The 27,707-nt window shown below is 38.0% G+C and overlaps 1 protein-coding gene across 5 annotated transcripts in view; it reads left to right on the top strand.

Annotated features, from left to right (window-relative positions):
- Positions 1-27,707, top strand: part of PLS3 (plastin 3) — a 95,096-nt gene that overhangs the window by 28,469 nt on the left and 38,920 nt on the right. For 2 of the 5 annotated variants that reach the window (XM_011984474.1, XM_011984481.1), the window contains exons 1-2: positions 3,187-3,312; positions 20,079-20,159. In XM_011984474.1, the coding sequence (XP_011839864.1) occupies positions 20,087-20,159 (73 nt within the window). In that variant the 5' untranslated portion in view covers positions 3,187-3,312; positions 20,079-20,086. Of the gene's footprint in view, positions 1-3,186; positions 3,313-20,072; positions 20,160-27,707 lie in introns of those variants that run through there. The other 3 variants (XM_011984457.1, XM_011984467.1, XM_011984462.1) reach the window with 2 other exon arrangements.

Raw genomic sequence — 27,707 nt, forward strand, 5'->3', positions numbered from 1 at the left:
GGATGCAATTTAAAAGCTGTTTTCATTCTGCGGCCTGTTGATGGGAATGTAGAATTCATTACAGAACCCTTGCCACCATCTTGCATTCCCAAACCAGTATTCATTACCCATAGTAAAAACCGAGATCCTGTTCACATACGTGCACATACACAGACACGCTCCCTACCGCCCCCTTCACTCACACACCCACACACACCTCAGATGGTGAGTGAGATAGAAGTTTACAAAATGGGTCACATGCTAAAACCTGTTAAATTAGTGATGTGGTAGAACTGTCTTTTAGCCTGGGTGCGATTGTTCACACCTGTAATCCCAGCACTTTGGGAGGCCAAGATGGGTGGATCACCTGAGGTCAGGAGTTCTGGACCAGCGTGGCCAACATGGTGAAACCCGTCTCTACTAAAAATGCAAAAGTTAGCTGGGCATGGTGGCAGGTGCCTGTAATCCCAGGTACTCGGGAGACTGAGACAGGAGAATAGCTAGAACCCAGGAGGCAGCGGTTGCAGTGAGCTGAGATCGTACCACTGCACTCCAACCCGGGTGACAGAGCGAGACTCCATCTCAAAAAAAAAAAAAAAAGAAAAGAAAAGAAACAAAAAACTGGCCGGGCAATCCCAGCACTTTGGGAGACTGAGGCAGGCAGATCACAAGGTCAGGAGATCGAGACCATTCTGGTTAACACGGTGAAACCCCGTCTCTACTAAAAATACAAAAAAATTAGCCGGGCCTGGTGGTGGGCACCTGTAGTCCCAGCTACTCGGGAGGCTGAGGCAGGAGAATGACGTGAACCCAGGAGGCGGAGCTTGCAGTGAGCCGCGATCCTGCCACTAAGACTCCGTTTCAAAAAAAAAAAAAAAAACCAAAACTGCCTCTATGTCCTACACCTAGCATTTACTAAGTAGAAGATGTGCCCTTTTGAAGGGCATATCGACTCCTAGAACTTTAACTACAATGTTTTGCAGTAGAAATAGATGCTATTATATTAAGGTGAAGTGACTTTAGAATTAGTAACTCGGTGTTGACAGATCACGCTGATCGAAGATTAGCCTTGGAGTTTGGAAAGCTGGAGAGCATAAATATTCCAGATGACCAGGAAAGGAAAAGTCAGAGAAACAGTTTTTAAGTAGCACTGTTATAATGACCTGTAAAACTTGAAACGGGAGAAAGCTGTTTTCTAAAATGAAGAATTACATATTTAAAACATTAGTTTCCTCAATGATACTGCTACATATCTGAAAAGGGTGGTTACGTAGCATTTGGGACAGACCCATCTCAGTGGTTTGAGGCAACAGGTGTGGCTGAAGAAAAGGTAAGGCTGGGGAAAACCCAACATTTCTGGTCTAAACTGATACTGTCTTCTTACTTGAGGCAGTTGCCTGTGCCCCGATTTTCTCTGTCTGAAAAATGAATGATAACACATACTCTTCAAAGTAGCTCAAAATGCTTGGTAGTTACCTACTATTCCCTGATAGGACACAGGCAGATAGCTCTATGCTTAGAAATGGAGAATTTGATACTCAGAAAAGTTGAAGAAGCTTCATTCACATAGTGAGTCAGCAACAAGGACAGATGGAAAAACACGTCCTCTGACTCCTGCCATTATATTCCTTCTCTTCTGCATTGTGTTGCCTTTTGATATTTCATGAAGGTTTTGTGATTGGTGAAATAAATTAAAGCACTTCCATGAAGGACACAAAATGTGACCCAGTGTCTGCTGATGGTGGTTAGTGATGAAGACAGGGGAACACTGTCTGCCTCATAATGGGGACGATCCAGTGAGGGCTCCTTTTCACAGGTGACCACACTGTGAGTCACCTCCTTATGCTGAGATTTCAGTATGCTATTATAAAATACTTTATTGTATATTATTTATGAAGGACTAGAGTATCTATTATCTTTCTTTCATTCTCATGAGGTAGAATAGAGCCGCAGATGGCATTATGCATGCTTTATCCGAGACAGATGATAATAATATCTGCCACTTACTGAGTACCTTGCTGGACTCAAACACTCTTACATATTTATGTCTTCCCATTAGGTCATCATATGGACCTTGTGAAATATGTGGAATAGCTCCATTGTTATAGATATGAACCCGGGGCTCAGAGAAGCTAAGTAATTTGTTCAGGGTCACACAGACTTACAGGTCTGTCAGACTCCTAAGACCCTGATGCTTTCATTGTGCTGCATTTCCTTTCAAATTATTAACTTGCCCTATGTCAGTACAGAAATGGCCTCCTCAGCCTAGCCCAGTGCTCCAACTGATTGTTCTCTCTCATAAAAGGCACTCACAACTAACCAGTTGCTTAATTTAGCAACTCACTGATTAGATTGCTAGACCAGTTAAAGGCAAATTTCAATAATGAGAGCAGTCATCACATATCTAGTACTTACCATGCGCCAGACTCTGATCTAAATTTATGACACATATTAAATCATTTAAGCCTTACAACCATGTATAAAATAGTGAACTGTGATATGATGGAGTTGCTCTTATCTTCTTCCCGGGATGAGAAAATAGAGGCAGAAGAGTTTTAAGCAATTTGCATGGTTGATAAAGTGTGGAGCCAGGATTTGAACCCAATCTGGCTCTAGACCTCTTTACTACGGCTCTCAGTTAGAAAAGTGTTCAGTTCAGCAAGTGTTGATTTAGTTCCTGTGTGCTATGCCAGCAGAAAATATAGTTCCTGCACAGAAGAGCTTACATTTTTGACATAAATCAAAATGTATATACTTGAAATAAATGCTACACCACCTTAGCATATGGGGTGTAAATGTTGTATATGGATGAAAATGAATAATAGAGACTGTAAGTGAGTGGCCTGAGAGTTAATTTGCCTTCGCAAGTAATGTTCTTGACTATGGACGAGTGACTTGGGCACTGGGGAGAAGCTGTTCCATGTGTTCTAAAATAAGCAGGTTACTTGGCTACTGTTCAAACTCTAAATAGGTATATGGGTTGTAGCTATTTGACCTGAACTAACTTTAAATTCCCCTGAGTCCTTGTATGATTTTGGAAAAAAAAGAAGAAGAAGAAGAAAGAAAACTTTTCTCTTTAAATGCTGCGTTTAAGTTAGAATTTATTGAATTCTCGGCAAAATACTGACAGGCTGACAGGAAGGGGATTCGTAAGTATTGTATCATTCTTTTGTCAGGGTGTTCTCTTTTTCTAGCAGGAAGTGTTGTGACTTGCTCTCTAAAGTTGCAATTGTAAGAAGAATGTTGGGTTTCCAGATTGCTTTTCTGGGCGTGGGAGAAGGTTCTGTCTATCAGTGCTGCGAGAAAGGAAAGAACCAAGTTTGCTCTCAGCGGGTAACTCTTTTAATACTATTTTGACAGGCTCTAACTTTCAGATTACTAAATCTAAATTTAAATACTAAATGATTAAGCAGAAATTTACTTTAAAAAGCTTGAAATTCCTGTTGTTTATTTGTGTAGTTAAGCATTTGGAGTCACTTTAAAAAATATTATTTACTCAACTAGAATAAAATTTTTGTTAAGAGAAAATTTTGAAGTTTAGATTCTAACCTGTTCTGTGTGTATTCTGTATTTGTCTTTATTTAGAGATTGTTTAGGGAGTTTATACTTTTTAAAAATGGGTTTTGAAGTCCTAATTATATAGCTGTATTTATCAAGTTAAGTATCTAAAACACTAAATAATAGAAATTATTGTCTATATTTGTGGTGGGGAGGAATTTCAAATGCCTTTGATCCCAGTTAAATGGTTTTTCAAAATTACGTAAAATGGAGATTGAGGTGGCTGTCATGACAGAACATGTCATGATTAAATTAGTATTCTACTCTTCCTAAGTGGGTTAAATCAAACAGTTGTCTTAATGTTTATAATTTGCAAAATAATAAAAATCACTGGTGATTAAATTTTGATGGTATTGGTACTTGGTAGCAATAGTGATTTCTGGTGCTCGGATACATCAGGATTTTCCATCAAATGGTTGTCATATAAGTTTAATTTCCCCATATTTCCAGCAAAGGGAAGTATAGCTAGTTATATAGTCAATCCTCACTCTGAGTTGAATCACCTCTTGGACTGGTTGTACTTAGTATACGCATATGAAGTAAAAAGTGAAGTATGAAACAAAACAAACCAGTTTTTTCAATTAACAAGTGCTGTATTTACTAACATATAAGCAAGGTATATAACACTGTAGGAGGCATTTTCAGTGACTTGCCGATAGCTTTCTGCGTAGTGTATATAGTGATTTGAGTTGTAGGTCACGATATTTTATGGCATTTTTATTTTAAATTGAAAGGAAGCATGATAACTAGTCTGATCTTGCCTAGTGTCTCTCTCTCTCTCCCTCTCTCTCTCTCTCTCTCTCTCTCTCTGTCTTTCACACACGCACACACCCCACACACATATCCCTGAAAGTTGCCCTTGGCTTCACTCCAACATATGTTAATTTTCATAAGAAAGGAAACTGGAAATACTTCTTAGGCATGAACATTAATGAATTTCATTAGCAGCAGATTTATTTTACCATAAATTATTCAGATTTTTGGGGTAGATGTAAAAGTTTACTTAGGAGGTATGGAAGACATTAGACCTTTTAAAAGAAAAGTGGGCTATTTCAATCTAAGAAGTTAGTTAATGTACCTTAGCTTTCTGAAGCTAGGGGAGGGAGAGCTGTTTTTTTGTTGTGCCTTTGGGTTTGAAATAGTATTCTTCATCCCAGGAAAAGGGGCTTTTAGACCATAATTAAGACTTGCATTAAATAGCTGCAAAATTCTTGCCTGAGAAACATTTAAATGATGTCTTTAATCTGACCAAATTGAATTGAATATTTCTATTATTAGAAAAAGCTATGTATTAATTTATTTTTAAATAGCCATTGCTTTCAGATCTTATCTTTGTTTATTAAGCATAAAAAAAGGAAAGGAAACTTTTACCTAAAATGGAAGTATTTGATATTCCTCCAGGAAATGACACAGGATTGGGCACCCTTTGGGGGTTAAGTGACTCATAGATATTGGACTGAAAACAAAACAAAACAAAAAATCAATTAGAATCTAGCTAATCATCAATTATAGCACAGAATAGAGGTATTTCCAGAAAAAATGAACTCATTTCTTAATAGCTATGTAGGGATGAAATCACAGGATTTCTGAGATTTGCTTTAAAGTAATTCAGGGAAGAGAGACAGATAGGGAAGGAGGGAGGGAGAAGAAAGGACAGGAAGAGAGAATAGATGAACCAAGCAAATGTGGAGAAATCTGGATAAATGTAGAATCTGTGATGGGTTTATGGGTGTTTTTTGTGCTATTTTTTCTTGTATATATTGAAAATATTGACAATAAAAATGTTAGTAGACCTTTAGTTTTGGGCAATTTGTATTTCTTTACTTCCTTTCTCTCTCTCTCTCTCACTCTCTCTTTCTCTCTCTCTTTCTTTTCTTTCTGATGGAGTCTCACTCTGTTGCCCAGGCTGGAGTGCAGTGACTTGATCTTGGCTCACTGCAACCTCTACCTCCCAAGTTCCAGCAGTTCTCCTGCCTCAGCCTCCCATGTAGCTGGGATTACAGGCGCCCACCACCACGCCCGGCTAATTTTTTTATTTTTAGTAGAGACGAGGTTTCACCATATTGGCCAGGCTGGTCTTTAACTCCTTATATTTACTTCTAAATGTTAACTTTTATCTATAAATTGCAGGCTTGTCAAAACATGATGTACGCATGATGTGTATGACTGTAAAGGTTAAATGTGCTGCTTGAATGCCGAAATGATTGAAAGTGAAAACTGCTTCTGAAAAGATTTATTTCTGTCTGATTTTCAGCTAAATTCAAAGGACAGGTCACAAACATCTTGAAGAGTCTTGTAGTATCTTGAAGTATTGAACAAGGGTAGTTAAGGCATGATAACAGGCCAATTGGATGTGAAGAATGTGAGGACGTTATTGATCTTGACTATTTTGTTCATAGCTTTCTCCAATAGAGTATGTGTTTTTAAAACCACGTGAGAGGACTATATAGCCTGCATGATGTGTAGGTCTGCGCACTTTCCCTACTCACCTCCATGGAAGTTTATTTATTGAACAAACATTTGGTAGGTGCTTGTTGTGAACCAAGATACAAAGTCAAATAAGATACCAACCGTGCTTTCAAGGAGTTCACAGGCTCATGGAGGAGATAGAGAAAGAAATAGATGTAATCACACTGAAAGCTGAAAAGGGCTATAGGAATATGGGGAAGGGGAGGAACTGGTTAGCAACTATGACCCTATGATGCATCGCCTTTAAAATAATACAAGACTGGGCGCAGTGGTTCATGCCTGTAATCCCAACGTTTGGGAAGGCCTAGGTGGGCAGATCACTTGAGGTCAGTAGTTCGTGACAAGCCTGACCCACATGGTGAAACCCTGTCTTTCCTAAAAGTACAAAAATTAGCCAGATGCAGTGGTGCATGCTTGTAATGCTAGCTACTGTGAAAGCTGAGGCAGGAGAATCGCTTGAACCCGGGAGGCGGAGGTTACAGTGAGCTGAGATAGAGCCACTTCACTCCAGCCTGGGCGACAGAGCAAGACTCTGTCCCAAAATAATAATAATAATATAAAAAGGCTGGGCGCAGTGGCTCACGCCTGTATTCCCAGCACTTAAGGAAGCTGAGGCGGGTGGATCACCTGAGGTCAAGACTTTGAGACCAGCCTGATCAACATGGTGAAATCCTGTCTCTAGTAAAACTACAAAAACTAGCCAGGCATGGTGGTGGAGGCCTGTAATCCCAGCTACCTGAGAGGCTGAGGCAGGAGAATCACTTGAACCCAAGAGGTGGAGGTTGCTGTGAGCCGAGATCATGCCATTGCACTCCAGCCTGGGCGACAGAGCAAGACTCTGTCTCAAAGCTAATAATAGTAATATAATGTAATATAATATAATACAAACAGAAAATTGAAGATGGCTTAATTGGTTGTGGGTATTACAGTGGTAGAAGAGGGCTAAAATGGCTTAGTCTAACCCCATGCATGACTTTGCAAATAACTCTTCTGCTCTCATCTCTCTTCCGCACCCTTCTTAATAAACCTTTATATGTTTCTTATGCATCCACAGGGGTTATTGGAGCAGTGTACGTGCAGAACAGAGCCATCTCTTCACATTAAAGAGTAGACTGATGTTTAAGTCTCCTTAAAGGTTTTAGATATATCCAAGGCCAAATTATAGTTATAGGTAGGCAGCTACTTGGAGTCGGATAAAGGGTAGAGTTAGCCTTCAGTCACAGATAGAGCCTCTAAAGTTCATTTCTCAATTGATTTGGAATTCGAAGCATATTTTGTCATGGAAATAGTAGTAAGGTTTTTCATGTTACTTTACAAGTATCCCTGAAATTTTATATTATGTTATCTGACATGATACGGTTTTGTTCTATGATCTTTTATTTTCATTGCCTTCTATGTGAATTGTAGAAGCACAGTTGCTAAATATATCCAAATTTATGTTCCATCAGCCAGTTACTTTATTCTGTAGTTCCTGATACTATACAATCTAATCAGTGTATATAATAATGCCTCATGAGAAAATACTGTCAATTTTATTTGGGGTACCTAATGATGTCCTCTGTTTAGTTGTACCATTTGCAGCTGAAATATTAAGTAGAATGAACAGAAGAGCTAGACCTGAAAAAAAGATTTTCCGAAGTAAAGTCTTCTATACGTGGTGATTATTTCTTTCATAGATGTTTGCTCGCCACATTGACTATAAGAGCAATTTTTGGCTGGGCATGGTGGCTCATACCTGTAACCTCAGCACTTTTGGAGGCCAAAGCGGACAAATCACTTGAGCCCAGGAGATCAAGACCAACCTGGACAACATGGCAAAACCCCATCTCTCCAAAAAATACAAAAATTAGCTGGGTGTGGTAGTGCGTGCCTCAAATCCCAGTGACTCAGGGGGCTAATGTGGGAAGACTTCTTGAGCCCAGGAGTTGGAGGCTTCAGTTATCATGACACTGCACTCCAGCCTGGGTGACACGGTGAGATTCTATCTAAAAAAAAGAAGCAGCAGCAATTTTTAATAATGCTGATGTGCTAGAATCAATGCACTGTAAGACACTCTACCACTTTTCCTTCTGCTTCAACCTTTCCTAAACTTTAAGGACTAGAAACCTATGACACATGTGAGAGCATTTAGGTTTTGACTCCCTTATTTTGACTTTCAGAGCAACAAATCATTAAATAAAAATTATGTATATAGCCTCTTACGCGTTTACAATTAGTCCTTTACCAAGATTCCTTGAAAGTTTTCTAAAATGAGTCAAGCAAAATTCCAAGCAAAATTCCAAGCCGCTTGTTCTTGAGAAAAATCTTGAAGGAAAAAAATATTAAAATGAAAAGTAAATCACATAGATAACTTGAGTGTTTGTTTTATATTAAGACTAAGTTATTGGCACTGATATAATGGGAGGGGTCGTTCACAATACTTAGCATTCAGGAGGCTGAAATTAAGCAGTATTAATACAGAGAAGCAGAAGCCTGTCATATATAGGAGTGAATGTGTCAGGAAAAAGTAAGCATTTGTGTGCTTTTTTTCAGAATGTTGCCTGTTTTATGATCAGTGCCAATTTAACACCAATGTTTTAAATAAATAACTTTCAGAACTCTGTATAGTCTTTACTGAACTAATTGTCTATATTCTGTATGTTTTATACAATTAAAGTTTTGGTTATTTTAGTTCAAGGCTTAAGTGAATCCCTTATCCTTTTAAATAATGAAAACAAGTTAGTATTAGCTGGAGGGGGTTACTATCTGCATTTTCTGGCAACTGTTCTTATTTCTCGATATCATGGTCATATTTGTTAGTAGCTTTTTAAGTTATTTTCCAAAGGCTATACTGGGCATGTACCTTCTCTCTGCAAAGCAATGCGTAGTCTCTTTATTTTTGTTTTTCTGGGAAGAGTAGTTAATTGGCTGGGCACTGCAGCTCAAGCCTGTAACACCAACTTTAGGAGGCTGAGGCAGGAGGATCACTTGAGCCCTGGAGTTTTAGACCAGCTTGGCAACATAGTGAAATCCTGTCCCTACAAAAAAAAAAAAAAAGAAAGAAAGAAATAAAATTTAAAAATTAGCCAAGTATGGTGGTGCATGCTTGTGGTCCTAGCTACTGGGGGTGGGGGGTGCTAAAGCAGGAGGATCACTTGAGGCCAGGAGTTGGAGGCTGCAGTGATCATGCCACTGCACTGCAGCAATCATGCCACTGCACTGCAGCAATCATGCCACTGCACTGCAGCCTGGACAACTCAGCAAACCTCTATCTCAAAAAGAAAAACAAAAAAAAGGAAAGAGGGAAAAAATAGTTAATTACCTTTCTTCCGACACATTCTTTTGCTTTCTTTTTTTTTTCCAGCTATGCTTGAAGAAACACATCTTTTTTTTTTTTTTTTTTTTTTTTTCTTGAGGCGGAGTCTCACTGTGTCACCCAGGCTGGAGTGCAGTGGTCCGATCTCGGCTCACTGCAGCCTCCACCTCCTGTGTTCAAGCAATTCTCCTGCCTCAGCCCCCTGAGTAGCTGGGACTACAGGAGCGTGCAGCCACGCTCGGCTAATTTTTGTATTTTTAGTAGAGACGGGGCTTCACCATGTTGGCCAGGATGGTCTTGATCTCTGACCTTGTGATCTGCCTGCCTCGGCCTCGCAAAGTGCTGAGATTACAGGCATGAGTCACTGCGCCTGGCCGAGAAATACATCTTTTTAATTGTGCTTCACAACTTTGGGTCCTGGGCAAAGTCAACGACTATTCCAGGCACTTGTTTATTCCCTAATACAATTTAGGGAATGAAGTTATGGAACTCTACGGACCTCTCAACTTTCAAATTCTCATTGCCGTGATCACTGGGTATTGGGAATACTGGGAATTTTCACTACCTTCTAAACATTGCAATTGGTTGGAGTATTTTATTTATTTTTTATTTTTTATTTATTAATTTTTTTTTTTAAGAGGCAGGCAACCATAGCTCACTGCAGCCTCAAACTCCTGGGTTTAAGTGATCCTTCTGCCCCAGCCTTCCTAGTAGCTAGGACTACAGGCTCAGGCCACCATGCCAGCTGATTTAACATTTTTTTTCTTTTTTTTTTTTTTTTTAGAGAAGGAGTCTTGCTATGTTGTACAGGTTGGTCCCGAACTCCTGGCCTCAAGCAACTCTCCCACTTCTGCCTCCCAAAGCACTGGGATTATAGGCATGAGCCACCACCCTCAGCCTCAGTTGATGTATTTTTTAAGCCATGCCTATGTAACCAACATCCAGCAGTGGGGGTAAAAGGTGAAGTTTAGACTGTTCTCCAGAAACAAACAATCTTGAAATGAGACTTGCAGAGCAAAGAATTACACAAGTTTTTGTGTGCTATTCGTGAAAGAAGGGTTCTGTTTTACTGAGGAAGATTGTTCTCTTTGACCAAGTTTAAGAATCTGTGTAAAGAAGGTAGATAAACTGAACCAAGTAGGACAATGGAAGTCCCAGCTAGACTGTCCTCATATCTACTTATGTAACTATAGAGAGAAGTCTATAATTAAATTTCTAAATTTTGTGGCAAGATTCTAAATTCTATGAGAGTTGAAGTGAAAGATCAGTGGGAGATGGAGTCATTGGGAAACATGCTTTGGGAGAGGATGAGGCTTCTGAACCTTGCTTGAAGGGTGAGTAGAATTTGGATAGAGAGAGAGGAAAAATAGAGGAAGGTATTCTAACCTTGAGAAGCAGATAGAGAGACAGGAAGTTTTTAATGGGAGACAGGAAAAGCAGAAGAGACCAGGATAAAACAAAAGGTACTGATAGAGGAGAATCCAGGACCAGCTGTAATAGAAGAAACACAGTTCCGTGAGAGTACTGGGAAGATAAATTTTATCTTGGGTGCGGACAATCTGAAGATACTTCCTGAAATATGCTTTTGAAGTGTCTAGATAGATGGGTGAAGAGCATTCCACTGGAGAGACCCAGTGGTCTCTCCAGGGAGTGGAAGAAGTGGGAAAATACATGGCTTGTTTGGGGAATAAGGTCTCTTGAGAGTGTTGGGTTCAAGGGTGTAGTCCATATAATGGGAAGTAACATTGGAAAGATGGGCAGACATTAGCAAGAAGTCAAGTCAGAAAAGTGTAGGGGCTTGAATGCTATACTAAAAAGGGACTTTCTTTTGTATGGAATGTTTATAAGGTCTACTCTTCAGGAGGTTAGCAGTGTAAAGATTGCACTGGAGGAAGACAGAACAGCAGGCAGATCTGATAAAAAGCTTTTGGAGTAGGCCAGACATGAGGTGATAAACAGATACAATGAAAGAATCTCAGAGATTGCAAGGCAAGAATCCAGAGGGATTGGAGGTTGACTGATCCTCCCTTTGTTTTTTATGGTCAAACTGCAGTCTGGAGACAGAGGAAAGTGGGAAAGTTGAAAATGAGACCTGATTTGGCAGGAGAAAGAGTTAGGAAAAACAGGGAAAATAATGTGGCAGTAAGTTAGATTGGAGACACTTAGACTTTCCTAACTTGAATCTTTCTCGCTGACTTTCCTTCTCCATTGGCCACTTCCAAATTGGACCCTGATCTGCTGCTGCAAATGTGTCTGTCACTAACCCTAGGCACAATACCCTTACGAGTGATGTCTCTCTGAGAATGCCGTTACTGGGGATGTCTGAGAAAATCCTACTTGCGCTCAAAGGCAGAGTTCAAACGTCACCTCGGAAAAAACTTTTCTGACACCTACCACTTAGTATATATGACTATGATGGCATGATAGCATTAATGTTGTATTTTTGTGTTTCCATCTGTTTCCCCCACTAGACAGTAAGCTCTTCCAGAAAGAAGGGAATTTGTATCCTAATTGTCTCTATCTGGAGCACCCAACACAGTGCCTGGTACATACTAAGCCTTAAGTTAACACTTGATGAATATAAATAAATAAGTGGGTGAGTGTGGTAGACATTCAAGTTGGGAATCTTCTAAAGTCATTAGGAAACATGAGACTGGAGCTTTAGTAATCATAGTATGAATAGGTGAGTTTTAGCCCACAGTATTGCACACCCATCCAAGCTAGAGACTAGTGCTGAGCTGTTCACTTACCTAACTAGGGAGGTGGCAGGGTGGCAGTTTCTATTGGTAAAGGTAGGTATGCAAAGTGTGTGTGTTCAAAAACACTGCCTGTTTTGGATGGAGGAAGGTGACAACACCCCTTTTCTGATCATTCTTGAATTGTTCACACATAGTGGTGGCTAACTTGGTTAATTTTCATTGATAGTGAAATAATGTATTTCTTCCATGTTTTGTCCCCTCTTTGTTGCTTTCTTGTTCATTTTAGGAGCTCAAGTATGTGTTGCCCAATCTCTGATTTAAGTGATGAGCTTCTCTTTTCCAATTCTATTTACCATACTAGTGGCTGGGATGAAGTCTATGGTGAATATCCTGTTTTTATCTTTTGGCTACCTTTCAATTTCAAGAAAAAAAAATCAAGTTTATGATCAAAGTTGGTTACCCCCAGATGAGTTTCCCACGTGCATTCCCTTTCTCCTGGACCTCATGGTACTGAATGACACAGATGAATAAGTAGATTATTCAGTCAGCTGCATTCGTAAAGTGAGTGAGTGCTTTAGGAGATAAAATAGGCAACCCCCTCCCCCTTCAAATACCTTTCAGAATTTGAGTAATAGTTTCAGGTAGTTGTAGGTACACCTTTCTCAGCAAAGATCTGTGTTCACGGTTTATGTATAGTTAAATGAGCTGGTGGAGTGGTTTCATAATTGCAGTATTGTTAGTCAAACTCTGTAATTAGGGATGACTTCATAGGCATAAGATTCTTCTATGGGTGACGCCCTGAATTCATACCCAGTTGTACACTATATCCTTTTATGAAAAAACAAACAAACAAGGTTTTGTTTGCTTTTGTTTTATTCCCTTATTGGAAAATCTGTTTTCCTGTGTCTTATATGTTTAGTGAAGGAGGGCTGGCTTTTTCTACAGCTTTCCCTTTTCCTTTACAGAAATGGCAGGCATAGGAGCTAGGGAGGAAACAGAATTTGGGACAGATTAAAGTGCTTTGCAGATGAACAAATTCAGAAAAGTGTAGAGACTCCAGGACGTTTTATTTTTGATAAGTATTAAAACTGCTGAGTTTAAATGGAGGAAAAATATATTTCTATTTCTTTGAGTGTCAGTTCTCTTTCTCTCTCCCTCTCTCTCATCATGTAAATAAAGTCCACTTTTGCGTGGTAGCACACACCTGTAGTCTCAGCTACTCAGGAGGCTGAGGCAGGAGGATTGCTTGAGCCCAGAAGATTGAGGCTGCACTAAGCTGAGACTGCACCACTGCCTGGGTGACAGAGTGAAACCCTGTCTCAAAAAAAAACAAAAAAAAACACAAAAAAACAAATACATAAAGTCCATTTTTGTGAGAAGACAGACTGGGAAAGAGGACATATTTGAAAATCAGTGTTTTTTTTCCTTTTGCCTGTAAATCACATATTGTGAAATTGGAGTTAAACTTTTATTCAGCAAGTAATACTTTCTCTTCACCTTTTTCCAGTACTCATGAAACAATTTGCAAATTAGGAGGAATGTGACAATATTGACAAGCTGTTAGCTATTTTGAAAAGTGATCCTAAAGAAAAATTGTTGTTTGTTTGTATATCTCCTGTCTGCTCTTCAAATTGTGTTTAGAAACTGGCCTTATGGAGGAGCCAAATTGAGTCATGGATTAAAAAGTGACAGGTTTTCCTTTAGGCCCATCCTTCTTAAATTACTTTGACCAAAGGCTTGTAATTTTTATATATGAGAGAGACCTATTATACTCTGTAGTCAGTAATTATAGGGAGATGAGATAACTTTTTATTTATCCCATGTAAAAGGCTATTAGTAGAACTAATGCCTTACATTTATTTATACAGCTCTTCAAAATTAACCCAGGCATTCATTTATTGCCTATTTTCTTTCATGAAGGATTTGAAGTTGCTGTGTAATACTTCATAGTCACAGTATGCTGTCATATATACCATCTGTAATCTTCATTAGGCCCTGGAGGAAGTAGGTATTATTATCACTATTTTCAAATGAGGAAACTTAGGCTGAGACAGATTAATTAAACTTGCTCATGGACACATTACTAGGGAATAGCAGAACCAGAGCAATAATCGATGCCTTCTAATTTCACGTCCCACAGTCTTTCTTCTATTAGAACATACTACCTCCTTGGGCAAGGTACAACACCTTGGTGTACTGGTACTTGAGATTACATGAAGTGTCTACAGGGCAGTATTGATATCAAATCTTGTGTTTTGTTTTGTGAACCCATCCGGGATGTTATAGTAGCTTTAAGAGAAAAAAGTCCTATAGTACAATGAATGCCCCATGAAGAGGAATAGAGCTTCTGTTATTTTAATTTGTAAGATTTTAATTTTTTAATATCTTTAGTCATTCCCAAGTTACTTAATGTGATGTTTTCTCCCAAGATAGTACTTTACTACTTGATTTCCTTAAAGACACCATCAAGTATCTTGTCAGTAGTGTTAAGGACAGACCATTTTTTAATTCATAGTGGCATAAAGAAATCTACATTAAACAACTTTATTTTAAGCTTCAAATAGCAAATTTTACAATTGTAATTCTTACCTACTAGAGCATATATTGTGAGCTTTTTAAATTTGGCTTTATATTTTTTAGTCTTGGCCCAGGTACTTCAGAGTAGCATTTCTTTATTTCCTTTCAAATAACTGTCAATAAATGAATATGGGTTTTATTTAAATTGGAAAGTCCTGCATTAAACTGTTCTGTTATCCCAAAACAATCTTGTCTGGAAGTACGCTTTTGAGGATATGTGCATGTTCCAGTTTCTTCTTTTTGTTCTTACTGAAGTGTGTCTCTTTAATGTCTCCAATAGATGGAAAATCTGAGTTGTATGTGCAAAGTCACTTTAGGCTTTTTTAAAGGCAATTAGAAATAAGAAACTTAGGTCCGGGCGCGGTGGCTCAGGCCTGTAATCGCAGCACTTTGGGAGGCCGAGACGGGCGGATCACGAGGTCAGGAGATCAAGACCATCCTGGCTAACACGGTGAAACTCCGTCTCTACTAAAAAATACAAAAAAAAAAAAAAAACTAGCTGGGCGAGGTGGCGGGCACCTGTAGTCTGAGGCAGGAGAATGGCGTGAACCCGGGAGGCGGACCTTGCAGTGAGCTGAGATCCGGCCACTGCACTCCAGCCTGGGTGACAGAGCAAGATTCCGTCTCAAAAAAAAAAAAAAAAGAAAGAAGAAACTTGAAAATTTTAAAAAATATATATATTTATAATGCACTGGATTAATTTTTGGAGTAAACTGGTGCCCTAAAATCATTTCTATGAGATCTAAGCATTTCTTAATTCATTTTTATTTTTTACTTTTTTTATTGAGACAAGGTCTTGCTCTGTCATCCATCCTGGAGTGCAGTGACGTGCTCATAGCTCAGTGCAGCCTCTACCTCCCGGGCTCAATCGGTCCTCCCACCTCAGTTTCCCAATAGCTGAGACTAGAGGCATGCACCACCACCCACGATGCCCAGTTAACTTTTTGTATTTTTGGTAGAGGCCAAGTTTCACCATGTTGCCCAGGCTGGTCTTGAACTCCTGAGCTCAAGCAATCTGCCGCCTCCACCTCCCAAATTGCTGGGATTACAGGCATGAGCCAGCACTTGCTAATTTTATAGGAAGAAGAAAAGAACTGCATTTCTGGCCACTCTGAGAAGAAATTAATAATCCTTAAAGTCTCTAGAGACTTTTTTCTTCTAAAAAAAAGGATCTTTTTCCCTTTTATTGCAGTCACTAATTCACTCTGTGTCATATTGTAATTATTCATGTTTGCTTCAGCAGATTGTAAATTCCTTGAGGGCAAGAACTAGGCATATAGCAGATGCCTAAAATATTGGTAAAATTGTTTGAGAAATGGGGGGAGGGCATGTTGGGAAGAAAGAGATGTCTACAGGATTTAATCAGAGCCAAACTGGTCAGCAGGGATAAGCGGGGCGGGGGGCAGGAGTGGTTTATGTCCAGAACCATCTTATCTAATTTCTTTTTCTTTTTTCTTTTTTTTTTTTTTTTGCAGTGATGCACTGATGGCTCACTGCAGCCTCGACCTCTCAGGCTCAAGTGATTCTCCCACCTCAACCTCCAGAGTAGCTGGGATCACAGGCACGCACCAGCACTCCTGGATAATTTTTGTATTTTTGGTAGAGACGAGGTTTCACCATATTGGCCAGGCTGGTCTCGAACTCCTGGGCTCAAGTGATCTGCCCGCCTTGGCCTCCAAAAGTGCTGGGATTACAGACATGAGCCACTGCACCCAGCCCTAATTTTCTTTTGCATAGAAGTGATATGGTAGTGTGAGAATAAGCTCAGTTGTATGGGTTTCTTTTAGTTGTTTTTTACCCACATACTTTAAATTATTACTGGCTCACAATCAGCCCAAACTGAAAAGGACCTTTAGAGGTACAGGAGAGAGGCCACGTGTTTTAGATTTCTGAGATGATCTTACTTTTAAACTTTCTGTGCCGTTATTCTCCATGGTATAATTCATGAAGATGTGTAATAATTTTTTATTGAAAACATGATTGTTTGAAAGATGTGAAGAAAATTGGAATAAATCCTATGTCGTATTTTTGTAATGGGGAGTGTTGAACATATTAGTGAAACAGAATATTTTTAGAGTTACTACTATTCGTTTGCATTTAACTTATGAATTTTTAAAAAAAAATTTTTTTTGGAGATAAGGTCTCACTGTGTTTCCCAAGCTGGTCTCGAACTCTTGACCTCAACCAATCCTCCCGCAGTGCTGGGATTGCAGTTCTTTTTATCCTTGATCTTTAAAATGCCTAACTTCAGGTCTGAGCGTGGTGGCTCATACTTGTAATACCAGCACTTTGGGAGGCTGAGGTGGGTGGATTGCTTGAAGCCAGGAATTCAAGATCAGCCTGGGCAAAATGGTGAAACCCCATCTCTACAAAAAATACAAAAATTAGCCAGACATGGTGGCCTACGCCTATAGTCTGAGCTACTTGGGAAGCTGAGGAGGGAGGATCACCTGAGAGGGAGGAGCCTGGGAAGTCAAGGTGGCAGTGAGCCGTGATCACACCGCTGCACTCCAGTCTGGGCGACAGAGTAAGACCCTGTCTCAACAAACAAACAAACAACAACAACAACAAAAACCACAAAGCCTAACTTCATTACTAACTTACGAACTTGCTTTTCCTCATAGATCCTGTGATTACTCTGAAAGGTATTTTCATCCAACCTGTCTACTGAGAAGTTATCCATCTTTAGTGGCATCTTGATATCATAGGTAAGAAAAATGAATAGGCGAGCTTTGTTTTATATCTTTTTTTAAGAGTGTAGTGTTATTTATTTTATATTATTTTATTTTATTTGAAACAGTCTCACTCTATCACCCAGGCTGGAGTGCAGTGGTGCGATCTCGGCTCACTGCAACCTCTGTCTCCCAGGTTCAAGCAATTCTCCTGCCTCACTCCGCCTCCCGAGTAGCTGGGATTACAGGCATCCGGCTACTTTTTGTATTTTCAGTAGAGACGGGGTTTCACCATGTTGGTCAGACTGGTCGCGAACTCCTGACCTCAAGCAACCCACCTGCCTCCACCTCCCAAAGTGCTGGGATTACAGGCGTGAGCCACTGCCTCCGGCTGATGGTTTTATTTAATTTTTAAAACACCAGTCACTACATGTGTCTGTTACATTATGGTAAAAACTTAGCTAATAGCATCATATGGTCATTTTAAAACTTCTCCAGGATTTGAGAAACCTGAGTGTGAATTCCAGTCCTGAGAGTCCAGGTCTTCTAATAAGAAAAAAAGGAGATTAGAATATGTAGCTCCTGGGACTATTGTGAGGGTTCAGGATATTAATATGCAAATGAATTTGTATAATGTATTAATAGTACTTGGTGTATAGTTGTTGAAGGGATTAATTTTATTAAAGTTCTGTTTTATTGAGTGCCTTACTATGTGCCAGGGGCTGTGATAAATTCTAGAAATAGCAACAATTCTGTGAAAAAGATAGATGTGGCCCAGCTCTCTTATGAATCCCTCCCTGCCACTTCCAGCCCCTACCTCTTTATACCGAGCATTACACTTCTTGGCCAAAACTTGAGTTGGTGAGTAATTTGTTGCCTTTTAACAAAATGTCTAAAAGGGATAAATATAAGATCTCAAAATGTATTTTGTATAGTTTGTGAAATTTAACCCATAGTTTACTTTTTTTGGAAAGGCAACATCTTTAGGGCAGTGGAACTACTCTATGTAATGCTGTAATGGTGGATATATGTCATTATATATTTGTCCAAACCCACAGATTGTACAACACTAAGAGTGAACCCTAATATTCACCAGAGTCTTAGGGTGGTAATGATGTAAGTTCATCAGTTGTAACAAATGTACTACTCAGGTACAGGATGTTTTGGTCAATGACTGATCAAATATCTGATAGTAGTCCCATAAGATTATACTCTATTCTTACTGTATGTTTTCTATGTTTAGATATACGGATACCATTGTGTTACAATTGCCTAGAGTGTTTACTACAGTAACCTGCTGTGCCTTTTGTAGCCTAAGAGCAATAGGCCATACCGTATAGCCTATGTGTGTAGTAAGCTATACCATCTAGGTTTGTGTAAGTGCACTCTGTGATGCTTGCACAATGGCAAAATCACCTAACAATGCATTTCTCATGACACATCTCTGTCTTTAAGCAACATGTGGCTGTATATGGGAACTCTCTGTAACTTCTGCTTGATTTTGCTGTGAAACTAAAACTACTCTAATAATAACGTCTATTGGCCGGGCACGGTGGCTCACACCTGTAATCCCAGCATTTTGGGAGACCGAGGTGGGAGGATCCCTTGAGCTCAGGACTTAGACACCAGCTTGGGCAAGGTGGCAAGACCCTGTCTTTACAAAAAAGAAAAAGAAATAAAGAAAAATAAAGTCTACCAAAAAAATAAATCAGAAGAGAGAAAAAACCCAAAGCAAAAAAGGAGAAAGCAACATGTAATCATTTTCATTTTTCTTCGTCCAAAATTATTGTTATAATAGGTTTGTATTTGGAAATTATCTACTGTGATACAGACCTCCTCTCTTTATTGCCAGAATCAGCAAGGTTTTTCCATATAGGTTCAGATCATAAATATTGTGTGCCAAGAGGTAAAATCAAGAATATTATATTAATATCAAGGATATATTATTTCTAAAAGTTTTTATTGATAAAATTCAAAATATAATAATTGAGTATAATTTTTTGGTAATACAATTCTGATGAGAAGAACAGAATTCTTTTTTTTCTGGGATAACATTTCACTTAATTGGGTTCAAAGTTAATGTGCCCCATCATCAAAATAGACTGCAAAAAATTTCCTTTCATAACCATATCCAGCTTGAGGTCATACAAAAACAACTGGTGATCCAGTTTTGGCCCACAGGCCATATGTAGTTTGCCAACCTTTGTTCTATTAGTTAAATAGATCAATAAGGCCAAGTTGGAAAGGGTGTATACTCAGATAATATAATAATTTACATGCATAAGAATGTGTATATTAGCACACATGTGCATTTTTATATCAAAACCAACTATAATTTGCTTTGTTTCCTCTTTATTTCTCCTTTAATGAGAGTGATTGATAGGTGTCAGTGTGCTCTTTGAAAATCAGTGTTTTCACAGTGAATGATTCTAAAGTGGCTTAATAGGAAAATGATATTTTCCGTGAATCATTGGTCACATAATTTTGACCTTTAGCTTTGGCTCGTATAACCAAGAATTTCTATTATGTAGCTTTTTCCTGTCACTGCTGGGTACTTTGGCCCTTCCTTAAACTTTTTGAATGTAATTTAAGATTTTGTCCTTAGAAGGAAAATTCAGAAATATTTTTTCTCAATAAATTTTGGTAAGTGATGACTTCTCACTTGTTTGTTTTCTTTATTAAAGCTGTACATAGGGACATGGTAACCTATTCAGATTGTTTTAGTAGTTTGAAATTCTGTTTAAATTATCCCTAAGATGAGAACTTAGCAAGAGTGCTTATATTTATCACAATTATTTTAAATCTGAAACCTTTTCGGTTTTTCTTTAGATCTTTAAATGGATGAGATGGCTACCACTCAGATTTCCAAAGATGAACTTGATGAACTCAAAGAGGCCTTTGCAAAAGTTGGTGAGTATTTTTTGTAGTAAAACTATAGGGAAGCAATATTTATTTGGTCCCAAAGTTATTTCTCTAAAAATATCACGTGAATGGTTAATCAAAAACATTACAGCAACATAGTTAAAATAGATGAGATAAAGTTTTGGAAGCTATACTTAAAATTGTTTTATTTATTTATTTATTTATTTATTTATTTATTTATTTGGTCAAGAGTGGTAGCTGATATTATTTCCAATTTTATATAGTATTTAATATGGTCAAATTTTTTAGACCACAGTTCCAATCCTTAACGGGTGACTGTTATGTATGGTTCCTGAAATTTCCATGCCAAATTTTAGTTATTATATTTTGTATCTCGTATCTTTCTGAAGAGGTTTGAAACTTTCACCATATTCTCAAAGGGATATGTGACCCTCGAAAACATTAGATGATGTTTTACCCTTCCCTAATTAGTTTGGCGTTATTGCCTTTTTTATGGGTTTTCTGAGCCTTTGGATAATGCAGATCGTTCTACCTCGCCATGTTAAATTATAGCTTCAGTATAAGATGAGAAGGCATAGCATGCCATTTGATTTATCCTTTATCATCATATAACATGCCTTACAATTGAGCAGCTATGGAATATAAATATGGAATATTTACATTCCAAATTTTAGTGCTCAGGTCAAGTCTATAGACAGTAATGAGAAAACAGGGTAAGAACAGACTACTTATGTAAATACATGAATCAGCATGTGCTTAAAGAGGTAGATTATTATTATTTGGTATCTCCTTGACTACAGGGTACAGAATTAGCTCATATAATGATTTGTTATATAAGTCAGAATTTGCCATTAGACCTGTGTTGAAAATCCCATTAGTGAAAAATGAGGAAATATCCACTTCTGTTCCCATATATTTATGATCAACATTTTCTATGAAATCATTCAGTAGTAGCAGTGTACCTTGGGAAGAATAATGACCCCAGCCAGAGTGACCATTCATAATCCCATCAAAATTTTAACTAGAAAAAACTGAATAGTCCTGAATCTAACATGATTGCGTGTGTGTGTGTGTGTGTATAAAAATAGCAGTTAATTAACTTGCCATGGATACCACTTACTGTAAGAAAAATGCTACATAGTTTAATATATAACAGCAAGTGAATTCTTGGCTGCAAGAGTTTTTTTTTTTTTTTTTAATGTCTCTCATTCTGTCAAAATAGTCTTATAATTGTTTTAGGAGTGCATTTGTCGAACCTTTTTTAAAATTTATATTCATCTTTCAACATTAGCAGCAGCTTAATTTGTTCTTTATGAATAGAATTTCGGAGTAGACACCATGCCCTATTAAGTACTCATCTCCTCAAGTAAAAGCTGAATACAGGTCTTGTCCTCACATGCAGCATCTTGGAAATAATTATGTGCAATATTCCTTAAAAATTAAAGATAATTCAGATATTATTTACCTGATGAGACTTGGAATACATTTTACAAGTAAAAGAACTTCATTGTCCCTTAAAAGCTTAATGACATAAAGAGGATTGACCAATCATCTTCATAGTGGAAGCAGTTAAATTGTATTAAGTAAGGAATCAATGAGAAGTTTGACTGCAAGAAAAGGTCATTGTGGAGCTATTGTTTAAGTAGAGTTTAAGATAGGCGTACAGTTTGCCAACGCCCCTGCCAGGCATATGTTCCTAACATACTCAGGCTCTTATTACTATATATGCTGTAAAGAATTCTGGAATCCAGAATTCCTGCCTGTTGTGAATATTATTCTTTTGTAGTGTCCACTCAGTATCTAGCATAGTGTTGCACACATGTTAGGTTCTCAGTAAATATTTCACTGATTGAAACCCAAGGAACTATATACATGTAGCCTTTTGATGTACTGGGATTTTTGTCATTATCGACTATACATTCAGAGGGCCTTTGTTGTGAAGATTTTCATTACAGTGGAATTTATTATGAAAGGTTTTTGCCATTAAATTGTAGCATATAAAATTTATATGTATTTTTCAGCATAATAATGCTTGTGTGTACTCCATCTTTTAGAAACTCATTTAAGGACCCAGCAGTCTTTCGATTTTCTTTAAAAAATCTTTTTAGTTTTAAGTTGTTGTTAGTTACAGAACCCTCAGGCAACTGTCAAAGGTGTTACAGAAATTTTTTTCCTAATTCAGGAACACTTTATTTTAAAAACAAGCTCTATAACTTATTATCCTGTGAAGGACAGTTTTTCCTTTTTGTGGGGGTGGGTTGGCAGAGAATAGGAAAGACTACTTTGTCTCAGTTCGATTGCGACAAAATATGGAAATCATTAGATGATTTTCCCCATCTATTAACAATAATAGCCTTGATTATCTCCTTAGAAATTCAGCAAAATCATAGTGTGTGGAGAAAATCTCTGTAATTACTGCTAATCATAGGTTTTGTTCAATCAATTAATAGTGCTTTGAAACTCTCTTTACTAGCAATAAATTGAGTATTAGAATTTAAAGTTCTCTTTTCACTCACTTTCTGCACCTGCTTAGTTTTAATCTCCAAGCTCATATAATTATTTTAATTTTCTCAACAATTGTTTCCCGTGCTTCCCAGTAGCAGAAACGTTAGTTATCAATTTTTGTACTTCATGATGTTTCCATTTTAATTTAAATGCTGGAATACATAGCTTTTTCTAAAGAAGAATAAATAACATCTTTCAAAACACTTAGGTATTAATATTTTACCATCTAGAAACTGTCTTTTACATTCTAAGCCTTTAATCTTGCTATGGAAGCTAGTGGTCATTTGGATGATTACTTGTCATAAAGAAAAATTCATGTAATGTAAATCTTTGCAGAGTTGCTTTAGTACTGCAAACACTTACCTTGCCTTGCCTTTTTTCCCTCCTGAGCACTCACTACTGAGGTTTTTTAAACATGAATTCAGCACTTTTGAAATAAAAGAATAATGGGGTTTCTTAAATGACTAGGAATAGTATGGGTGTATTCCTTTGAAGTTTCCCACCAAACTAAGCAAGAAAAAAATTGGTTGTGGTGGTTGTAGCTATACCAGACTCCTCTCATCCCGGGAAGTTGAGTTGTTTCAAATTACTTGATATTCTCTAGTATATAAAAAACACTCGGCCGGGCGCTCCTGTAATCCCAGCACTTTGGGAGGCCAAGGCGGGCGGATCACGAGGTCAGGAGATCAAGACCATCCTGGCTAACATGGTGAAACCCCATCTCTACTAAAAATACCAAAAAATGAACCGAGCATGGTGGCGGGCGCCTGTAGTCCTAGCTACTCGGGAGGCTGAGGCAGGAGAATGGCATGAACCTGGGAGGCAGAGCTTGCAGTGAGCCGAGATTGTGCCACTGCACTCCAGCCTGGGTGACAGAGCAAGACTCCGTCTCAAAAAACAAAACAAAACAAAAAAAAACAAAAACAAAAACACACACATCAGGATGATGCCACAAAAAAAAAAGTGCTTTAGTTTAATTTACTTTTAGTATTCAATAAAACTACACCAGTGCATATTTGTTTAATTATGCCTTAAAACAAAAACAAAACTATAGCCCATCTAAAAAAAATGAAACTAATCAGTGCTCTTTCATTGTGCCATCTGGTTAATTATATATGGATTATTAGAAGTGGAGGTCTTGGGATAGTCGGAAAACCATGTTTCCAAGGTGTGGAAGCTAGTGAGGAGTACACATGTGTGGGTGCATGGGTAAAAGCAAGAGCACACGTGTGTGTGAGAACACAGATGTATTTTTAAAACGAGAGTTGCAGCAGGGGGAAAATGATGGCCAAACTGCTGGAAATTTTGAGTCAGAAAAGGACTGATAAACATTTTTGATTAGCTGGTCTCACCCTCTAAACTTGTCCAGCCTTCTGCTGTACTTGACCTCCATCTTTGGAAATCCACTAGTACAGTGAACTCTAACGCAGCAACCTCCAGTCTACCCTTAGCTGGAACTCATTAAACTGCCTCTTATATTTGCTGCAGTGAGCTACCTCAAAAGGTATAAGCTGTGAGAGGTAAACCTCATGTTTAACTAAGCATCTGGAGATGTTTAGCAGCTGCCTTTTCTAAGGTTTTAATGCCTAATGAAAGCTTGATTTTACTGCTTAGATCTTAGGATGGAATATAGTGTAAATTCTTCTGCCCAAGTCTTTTGACCGAGTCTTTTAAATCAGTATTTTGTGAGTTTTCATGGGCATTCAGGATTGTGTATGTATGTATGTAAACCCATTATTGTTAGATAAATAGATTCCTTTTGTCATTTCTTTAGCGCAGAAAATTTGTAGAATATGTTGGTCAAACCAAATTGAACTTTTAAATCCAACTTTTCCCAAAGGATATGCATCTGCACTTGATAGGCTTTCTTCTTTAAGTCCTAATGAGCACTGTCCTGAGTGGGCTAATAGAGAGGTCGCATGTGTGTTGCAGATTAGGGCACACAATATGTAACCTCTTCATAAAGAAAGACACCAGATTTAGACAGATTCAAGGATGTTTAAAGCAACACACACACACACACACACACACACACACACACACACACACAACCTGAGCGTCAAAGAAAATCCCAGTCTTTATTACTGTCAAATTTATAAGACAAAATAGCACCCCAAAAGACGCTTTTGAAGTGATAGATTGCAGCACGTACCACCTGGACATGGGCAGTGTAAAACAGCAGCTAAAATCAAAACCACTTGGATTCTGGCTTAGCTTTCTCCAGACAAGTACTTAAAATAGCTTAAATAACAGGATGCAAGGGGAGGGAAAACATTTCCTTTTAAGGATATGCATTCTTGGTGTGATTCAAACTTCTGCAGGAACATGGCTGTGTAATAAGTTTATTTACTTTAAGGTTTACTTAGGGGAGGGCGGTGGGGGAGTTAAATGGTATTTAAAATAATACTTGGTAAAAGAGAATAATGAGGTTTCCTTTAAAACAAAATGCAGATGTGAACCTCCATGTGTCATCAGAGAGAGAGAGAGAGAGAGAGAGAGAAAACACTCCTTGTAACAGTTGGTTTTTTTTCTGATGAATTCAGTGGTCAATATGAAAAATGGGCCTGTCTGGTGCAGCATTGAGTGCTGCTTAGTGATTTTTTTAAGTATCATAATTTTCTTCTTTTAAAAAAATAACACTTTGTCAATTTACTCAAATTTAACCCTTTACTTTCTGCCAGAATTGTGTTCAGTGATAAGGTAGAGTTTCCTTTATCCAGCTTCTCCTTAATGTCCACCCATACTGACCATATTTTCTAAACCAAAAGGTTGAGACGTGCTGGCATTGAAACTGCTCTGCATAATAGAGGCAGTATGGTAATTTATGTCTACTTTATCAGCTGGTTGGAAACTATGATGCTGGAACAGAAGAGTCTTCAAAACACAGAGCCTTTCCCACTCCATACCAATGTGTAGTTAATGAGAAAATGGCAAGTGAGCCAAAAAGGAGTTGCAGAATATTGGCAGCATGAATGAGAAAATAAAGGACTGCCATCATGCCTGGTGGTTATGATTTTAATATCTAGTTATTAAAACGACTTCCAATCTAGATATGTGTATTTTGGATCAGTTTACTATTAAGTTCTCATGTTTATGTCAAAACTCAGAATATGAGAAGTTCACCATCAAACATACTGAACAGCAACATTATAATTCCAATGCTTTGTTTTTAAAGTGGACATTTTAACCACAAATAAGGACATAGTCTTGTGATTTTAAAAAAATTAAATTGTCTTTTTGAAAAACCTTGCCACATTATTCTTATTCTCATTTTGCTTTTGAATAACAAAAAAGTATCCAAAATTCATTTTGGACTATTTGGGAATCATTCAGGTACCTCAGTTATTTTATTTTACGCATGAGGAAAACATGACTCAAAGACTATCATTTAGCCAGTTTGTAAAATGAAACTACTTTTCTCCGATGTAGAAAATTAGATTGAATAGTCATCAGCATATATGTTTATTTTTTAAAATTGCAACAAGTTAGTCTTAGAAGTAGACTAAAAGTTGTGAGCACCTCATGAGATGGAAGCTTTCTAAAATCCCATTGTACTACCTTTTTTCTGGCCTTCCAAACCACATTAGATGTTTGATATTGTTTAAGGATGTTTTTGGTTTTTTGACTGAGGGTTGGAAATAAAATTAGCATAAAACTCTTTAAGAATAATTGCATGCTATTTTGTCTCTCAAGTACTTTACCAGCTGGGAGGTTTTGTAAAATTAATTGCTAGCTGCCTTTTTAGGCTCCCTCTGCCTTCTTGTTTAAATTGAAATTGTTTTCTTCAAAATATATGATTTAAGAGCTCTAAGAAAGGCTTGATAAAATTGACTCGTACTAACACTAAAATGCCTTTGATCATGGGAGGTAGTGTAAGTGGGACTGACACTGGGGGCTAAAATATGGGAAAATGGCAGAATAGGTAAAATTTTTAGAAGAGAACACACATTCTTCTCATCCCAGGAAAGAGTAAGGATATGTATTCAACGTGACTCAAAATTTTTACAAGGACTTTGTAGCCACAGTTTCAAGTAAGACCCAGGGGTTCCATTTGATTCATTTCTGTATCTTTGGCATCTAGCCCAGGGGGTGTCTACCCACAGGGTAGGTACTCAGTTTGCTCTGGAGGGTGACTCATACTTAAACAAGTGTGCATCTCCTTTCTCATTAAAGCCAAAGCAGGTTTCTACATTTGGAACAAAAGAGATTCTGACCAGAGAGCTATCACTGGTTGTCCACTTGGGCCCTCCTTGATGGGTGTGCTCACTTAGAAAACCAAATTACAGATCTGAAGGCTGCTGGGTAGGGACAGGATTAGAACAAAGGGAATGAGATTGAATGTTATTTAAGGGATATTTCTGTCAAGTTTTGGTTTCTCGATGAATTGCCATTCAGTCTTTGAGTGCTATTTCTGTATTTTTGTCATTGTTGTTTAGTTTTGTTTTTAAAATGCTCATCTAGGATTAGAGCATTCTTTCCTTGGTCAATTCCTGAGAATCAGTGATTCTACAAAAATAATTTTTTTTCCCACTGCTTATTATATACAAAAGATTGTGCTACATATTGGAGTGGAGATACAAAGATTTAAAAGAATCTTTATCGGGAGATTTGCAGCCTAATAAGGAAGTTTGTCATGTAATAACAAATTCTTATTCCTCCAATTTCCTTTAAAATTTTCCTGTCCCTTTCTAAAAGCATCTGTTACTACTACCCTTACTTCAAAATGAAATTTCCAAATGTGGTTATTTTATGTTAGTTATGTTTTAGGGTGGCTACTTCCTGGCATCTTTTAATCACTTCAGTGAACTGTCTTCTAATTAATGCTCAAGGGAGGTTATCTCAGGAAGGATTCATGCAAATAGTAATTCTCCCTGTGACCCAAACTTCTGGAGTTTTTTGTTTTTGCTTTTGAGACAGTGTCTCACTTGTGCCCAGGCTAAAGTGCAATGATGCCGTCATAGCTCACTGCAGCCTCGAAATCCTGGGTTCAACTGATCCTCCTGCTTCGGCCTCCCAAAGCACTGGGATTACAGGCATGAGCTACCAGTCCCAGCCACCAGACCTGTATTC

Source organism: Mandrillus leucophaeus, unplaced genomic scaffold (genome assembly GCF_000951045.1).
Source record: "Mandrillus leucophaeus isolate KB7577 unplaced genomic scaffold, Mleu.le_1.0 Scaffold1063, whole genome shotgun sequence".
NCBI lineage: Eukaryota > Metazoa > Chordata > Mammalia > Primates > Cercopithecidae > Mandrillus > Mandrillus leucophaeus.